At 41.0% G+C, this 7,500-nt stretch overlaps 1 protein-coding gene across 1 annotated transcript in view; it reads right to left on the reverse strand.

Moving 5' to 3' along the window:
* Window positions 1-7,500, reverse strand: part of LOC111667303 (copine-8-like) — an 83,815-nt gene that overhangs the window by 16,465 nt on the left and 59,850 nt on the right. Inside the window, exon 14 of the mRNA XM_087178426.1 lies at window positions 1,532-1,578. Coding sequence (XP_087034552.1) covers window positions 1,532-1,578 — 47 coding nt within the window. The remainder of the gene's footprint in view (window positions 1-1,531; window positions 1,579-7,500) is intronic.

Consider the following 7,500-nt stretch of genomic DNA (forward strand, 5'->3'; position numbering starts at 1 on the left):
TTATAGTGTAGGGTATCAAATATGAACTTTTCATCATCCAAGTTTAAGTTTTCTCTGTTACGTTATACATGAACTTTATTTCCTTGAAAATGTGACACAACGGTATGTGTTTTCTAAAATGTTTTTAGAAATATTTGTAAAATATATTATATATTTTATTGTTGGTAGCAAACGTGATCTTGGGAAAATACAGAGTCAAAATGAGTTCAATTTTTCATGTTCAACTTTATTTAACCAGGTAAAGTAAAGAGAGAGCTGCCCAACACAGCAGCATCAACAACATATAGTCAGAGGACTTTTCTGAACATTTAAGATTTCAAGGAGTTACGCAAGATTAAAAGAACTTCAGAAAGATTTATAACTGTCAGACGCTAGGGGGAACCAGTCAAAATCAAAATCACCAACAATAAGATGATTGTTAAAACTCAGTTCAGCCAGCTGCTGGCTTAAAGATAGCAGCTTTCACTGTTTGCTGAAGGAGGTCTGCAGCAACCTGTGGCTGAGATAAAATGTCCCTTACTGAGCCCCAACTTCAAGGCTCAAAGTTCATATGCCTGCTCACAAGAAGCGCAGTTAAAGAACTCAACAAAAATCAGTTTTTAATATAAACAGCAGTACCACCTGTTTTCCTGGAGCAGTCAGAGCAAAATACACTGTAGCCCCTTATCTTATAGCCCATAGCTTTTTTTTGGTTTACAATTTTACAATTGCCCCCAATTAAATGTTAAAGTAATAAAATCAAGTCAAAAATTTATATTTTTTGAAAATATCCCTATAATTGAAAGAAGGAAGAAGATAACGGACCATCAGAGGTTGTGTGGATTTAAAGGCGCTTCATGGGAACCACCATCACTATTTGAAGAGCCACTTCAACTTCTAAATGATGTTTTACCAATACCTTTTGTGTTTCAATATAGCAGCCAGTGCTTCCATAAACAGCCATCGAATAGATTTCAAGTGGCTCACCATTAATGCTTCTGTATGACACCACAACATGTGTGGGTCGTGTAATTCCATCACTGCATCGCTGATGGAGCCAAATTGGCTGCTAATTAACTTAACGTAGTTGTAAATGTATTAATATGGCACTTGTCTTGATCTCCCTGTACATGTCTTTTCATATCACTATTCAATCTAATTGCAGAACTCAATTTGCCACCATTCAGTATTGACTTTTCAGTGAGAGCCAGACAAGATCAAGCACACCTCAGCCTCAAACACATATTTTACATCCCATGCCTGAAAGCTCTCATTTGATTTAATCAGATTTGGCGCCGCTTGTCCCGCTAGGACCGAGCTCAAGGGTAGCTGTATAACACGGTCCTTCATCACGGCCATCATAGCATGGTACTGCACTCAGCTTTATCTGCCAGGTGTGGTGGAGAGGGCTATTAGGAAACACTTGATTCTCCATCTAAATATATCTGAATATGCACTCCCTCGGAATTCAGCGCACTTTCTGTCTCTTTATGTGGCTCTCTCAGAGTGTTAGTGTGCTAAAGTGTCAAAGTGGATGTGTGTGTTTACTTACCATTGGAAGCTGTGAAGTCAATGGCCACGGTGAAGTTAATCTGGGTTCTGAAAACAATAGCAGGTAGATGATTGATTAATAAACAACTATTTATCTCTCTCTCTCTCTCTCTCTCACGCACACACATACCTATGACTCAACAAGAAACATGAAGACATGAACTGCAGACATAATCAGGTTAAAGTGATCAATGTTTGAGAGTACAAACAGACTTCCTCCTGCCCTTTAGCTCTGACAGTAATGAGGAGACAGTGAGTTGCTGCACTTTCACACCAAACACGTAGGCATAGCGTTGCTCAGAAGAAGTTTGATTTTAACAGAAAGCACAGCTATAGTCCTGTTAACGAGTAAAAAAGTAATATTGTGCCATCCTGTCTTTGCTCCCGAAATTCAACCACGTTCAACTGTGACCTCTAACTCTACAAAGTGCATCCAGTGGTATTCTGGCAGAAAAGAGGTGACACTTCAAATGGCAAATAGACCAAAGGAGACTTTGATTTTGAGTAACCCAAAGTCACATAATGTAAACTACAATCAATACAGGACTTAATAGGCAATAAGAAGTAGAATCTGCAGTCATACTAGCCTCTCTATGAGGCTGTAATTATGCGTTCACGCAATGTCGGCAAAATGGGAAAAAGAGGAAAACACAGTTTTTCTGTGTTTACACATTATTCCAAAGTGGGTAGCCTAAATTAGCTACTTCTGTTGTGTTGCGTATTGTGACAACAGTTGGTTGATATGTCTGTAGTTCTTTTCACCAAGTGTGAGATATTGTCAGGAAATACCCACTCTGCTAATTAGGGTTTAAAGGTCACCTATTGTATAAAGAGAGAGTTCCATCTGTCTTTTGATTATAGATCAGCTCTAGGTTCTATATTAATACTGTGAAAATATCAAGCATTCAGTCCACATAAAAATGCACACAAAAGGTTAGGCTGCTCTTTATGATCCTATAATTTATTCTGAAGCTTACTTCCTGATTTGATTTGCCTTATGCTCTCGCACAAACTTTGCACTTTGTAGTTTCTGACAGAGCAGACAGAAAACAAAGATGGAAATATGAAAAAAGCATGATCAGTGAGAGATGAAACAAGGCAGAGAAAAAACATCTCCCACCACAGCACCCAGCATGAGAGAGTGACACGTCTCTCTCAATCAAAACATTTCCTGTCTTGTTAACCTGCAGGAACAGGATGCGGTTAAGCGCTCTGTCGATCTGTCGACAGCTTTTTCACACCAATCCCAACCCGCTGCCGCACACACCATAAACACACACACAAAAGCCTCGCTGTCTAACTTATGCGCATCTTCTGTATTCAGATTGTGTAAAACAGCCAGCAGCTCATCATCTTTGTCACCTCAGCAGGCCATGTGAAGTGGAGGCGCTGTGCCGTCCAGAGGGGACACAACAAGAGGGAGAGGGAGGGAGGGGCAAAAGGTGGGAAGAAGTTCAAGAGGCGCTTAATGATCAGAGGCCTGTTCCAGAAAGAAGGTTAAAAAGGAGTCTGAAAAGTGGATAAATGTAGTGATACTGCCTGTAAACGCCCCCTGATGATGTAATAGAAACCGGTCATTTTGAAAGAGTGATGGCCAATAGGGAAACCCGAACACTTTAGCACTCAACTGTGATATTGTAAAAAGTGATAAATAAGATGCTTTGATTCACCAAACATCAAATGCCAGTAAAGTAGCTTTTCTAGAGGACAGCTGCAAGGACAAGGGGAGCAGGAGAGAGAGGAGGTCTGACTGAATTCTGGTCCAGTTCCCCACGCTGGCACAGACAAGCTTCAGCCAAGCAGCCTAAATTATACATGCCCTCTTTCTCTCCCACTAAACCTCTCTGTCACATGCACATGCACAAGGTTTGAGACAGAGGAAGTCAAATTGTGGGAATGTGAAGGGACAGCGAGATAAAAAAAAACAAAAAAAAAACAAGGTGAGTTGGAGGACGGACAATAAAAAATGACAAAAGGCAGAGAACAGCTGAAAAGGAGAAAAGCAGTCCATGATTAAGCAAGTCAGCAGAAGAAAACGACAATGTCAGAATTGCATCAGCAATATGATTTACAACCATGACGCACAATTTAAAAGCTGTCAAGTTACTATGACAAAAGCAGGAATGGGTTCCAAAACAGACGATATTTGCTGCATAATTTCCAAAGTGAGTTGTCATTGATTGAAATCGTCGAACCTCTGCAGTCTGACTGTGATTATTTTCTGCTATCAGGCTGTAAAACTCAGCAGCACGAGACCTTCAAAAGTCAGTTTCACAGTTTCTTGCTTCACAAAGTGCAAATCACCCCTAATGTTTGACATCATCATTCTGACTCCTAATCGAGAGAGTATTAATATCCAAGACAAGAACACAGGACACTCTCCAAAAGGTCAAATAGATCCTCTGCATTAATCAGACAGGAATTTGAGATCAGTTTCTTGGCTCTTGGGATTTTCCCCGGTGATGTGTGTTTTCTGGATGCCAACGCACACACTGGCCTGTAAGGAAAATAAAGTGCAACTATTTTTCTTTTCACTTACTTAAAAGTCTTCCTTGTGTTTTACTTTATTTATACAGTCAATTTGCTTTTACGGTTTTCAACATGGCATCAAACCAAACATTTAAGAACTGCTGTTCCTTCTATTGCACTAAATATGAAAACAGTTGTCAATAAAGGTTGAAGGCAACATTTTTGTTTCTATGTTATGTTTCGTGTTACAGACTTACAATTCTTAACATGTTTGTCAGGTGGCACCCAGCAGAGCATAACACACACACACACACACACACACACACACACACACACACACACACACACACACACACACACACACTATATAAAACACTTGCCCAAAGGGACACACCTATCTACATGAACAGCAAAAGGGGATCTTCAGCAAACAGGTTTAGACCATGAAGGCAGCAAAATGTTCTGGCAGGTTTGATAAGGGATTTCCACAGGCAGCGGTCTCAACCGCAACATCACATCACTGAGTTTCAGGAGAGGGAGGAGAGATGTGAGCTCAGCCTTCCTTAAAAAAAAAAAAAAAAACCTTATCGCTCTGTGAAGAGAGAGGGAAAATTCTACAGACCTTTAAGGGCTGTTAGCAGCTTTATCCTGTCATGCTTTTTTTTTTTCCCTTTTCTTTTTTTAATTGGCTGTGATCCACCTCTTGGCAAATTCACCTGAACTTTTCAGGCAGGAATATTTCTACACACAAGTGCTCATAAGATCAAATCTCACCTGTTCCTCACAGGGAGAATTACGTAGGAAAAACACACACACACACACACACACACACACACACACACACACAATGAAAGAATAGAGGACAAAAAGATTTAAGGCTGTATACTAGCTACACTAATAAAGTCCACTTTTTCCACTTATTAAAATTAGATAGAGCAGAGCAAAGGTACAGTCAGTTTCCACTGATTTAAATCTCCTTTTATTCCTTAAATCTGGCTCCTGATCCATTCTGCCAACCTCTATTTGAACAGTGAAGGGTTTCAGTGAGGAGGCACACACCCTTTATCAGCACCACTGCTGGGCTGCTCCAGTGAGTAATGGTTGTCTAAGTGCTTTGCTTTAATTTAATTTTCATTCTCACGTTGCCTGTTATTCACTACACTGCTGCTTCCTGCTGTTTCTGTCTGTATCTTAAAGAGTATGTAAGTGTGTGTATCTTTGTATTAGAGTGCGGGTATGTATTTGTCTGTACGTGATGACAACGCATTTCCCACAATGCTTCACATACCTGGACAAAAGCCTCTTGGACTTGGCATCTTGGAGACAAAACAATACATACAGCATGTTGTACATCAATAAGAACTCGACTGTCCATTTTGAATAGTGTGTGTGCGCCCCTGCGCACGTGTGTGTGTGTCGTGTACAGTTTCTAATCATGTGCTCGGGGTGAAGGGGGAATGCCTCTTAAGCAGCTGGTTTTCTGTCAGTCACTGATGTTAGCCCGCTGTTAAAGCCCACAGTGAGTCAGCAAGGAGCCAATATGACAAAATACCGCACAGCAGGGGGGGGTGGAGCGTTGAGGAGGTTCCGCTCTACATCCAAATAAGCTTTCCTGCAGACTGAAGCAGGCTGGATGCTAATGTGTCTCCTAAATCTTCAAAGCACCTCGTTAGACTCATCTCTTCCACGTTTCTGGTGACTTGCTCCTGCAGTAAAATAACTTTCAAGTTGAACCCTGTTTGCCAGTCGATTTCATCTTTTTAAAACGACTGATATCAGAACAATAAACAAAGACTTGAAGTCTGAACAGGCCCTGTACTCCTTATTGTACTGGAGGGTTTCATCTTAAGGTGAAATGTTCTATTTAAGAAAAAATGTTCACATCAAGTCTCCTCTTATATTTAAGTGCCAAAGGGGGACGTATGCATGAGTGCACTGAGTGGCCTAAAAACGGCATCAGAGGTTGTGCGACGTGACCTCTCCTGATGATATGCAAACAGATGTTGCTGGTTGGACGGTGTCCAGAGGAGAGGAGAGGAGAGGAGAGGAGAGGAGAGGAGAGGAGAAGAGAGGAGAGGAGAGGAGCATATTGTGCTTGTTCATTTGCTAGGTATAACCCACAAGGTAAAATGTCTGGGTTCCTTTAAAAAGACGTGATTTCTTTTTTTTTTTTTTTTTACGAATCTTTGCCTTGATTCTGCGAGTCTGCTCCCCATATCTAATGATAACCTCTCAGAATGATTTCAATACAAGCACAGTTCCCGCCTGCTTCTATTCTGGTTTCAATACTCAATTCACAAACCAAAACAAGGGGAAACAATATCTGTCACTCTGAGTGACAGGGCTGCCTTCAATGGCACAGCTCAAAATGAAAGATATAGCCAACAATTTTTCATTTTTATCCTCATGCTCATGAATACAGACCTCTTTGTTGAAAATCCATGGGTGGTAATAACGCTTTATCAGAGGGAGTGAAAAGAGTGAGAGCAGCAACGATCTGGATTGAGATGGAGCCTTCTCAAATCAGTCATTTATGCTAATGCTGCCAGCAGATCATGTTCCTAATTAGGTCCAAATGAACAATTAGCTGATTGGGTTGAAGCTGCAAAAAGAGCTGTCAATCCGAAGATAAGAGAGCAGGGGGGGAGGAGAGAAGAAGAGAGGAGAGCTGAGGAGAGATACATGGAAATGAGACGGAACGACTGGCAACGCGACAAAATACCTGTGTAGACAGTCCAACAAGACTGAGGCGTATAAGAGGAAAGCACCTAGACAGTGTGTGCGTGTGAGCACTGGTGTGTTTACGTTTTTGTGTGTCTGCGCACAAATACACAGTCTGCCCATTATGCAACTGGAGTAAGTGCAACTGGACCATTACAGTCCATTTAGGTTTCAGACACTGAGACAGCACTTGGCACTTCATTTAGCCACACAGGCGTGTAACAACAGCCGGCTCACACTCCCAAAGCACTGCCAAAAAAAGAAAAAAAAAAAAATGAAACATCCTCTTCCTGAGAGTCTCAAAGTGTTCTCTGACTGACAGTGCTGCTGGGAATGATGGTGGGATTTCTCCATTAGCAGCGACAGAGAGAGGAAACATATGCCGGGGCACGTCGGTGAGGGAACACACATTCGTTTCGAAGCCGGCGTTCAGTCAAACCAACATCCCTGTCCATCACACAAACTGATCACACTTGGCACATGACTAAAAACAGGCTTCAGTATACAAACACATTAGTACATCTGCTTCATCCCCTTAAACATATACACTAGCTCTATCTAATAATCTAGCATATACAAAGTGCAATCCTAATGCCCCGTGAATCAATAGCGTATTGATCGTTGTGTTCTTAGTCAGGAAGCAGTTTTTCTTTTTTTTTTTTTACAGGCTCATTTGTGAGTAACACAAGCTATGAACCAAAAACACCAACCGTAGAGTCAAAAACATTTTCTTTCTCCTGTGTTTTACCAACTTCAAAAAAAAAAAAAAAAAAAAAAAAC

Source organism: Seriola lalandi, unplaced genomic scaffold (assembly GCF_002814215.2).
Source record: "Seriola lalandi dorsalis isolate HSWRI2012SDOR001 ecotype SW California unplaced genomic scaffold, Sedor1 jcf7180002054688, whole genome shotgun sequence".
In the NCBI taxonomy this organism is placed as follows: Eukaryota; Metazoa; Chordata; class Actinopteri; order Carangiformes; family Carangidae; genus Seriola; species Seriola lalandi.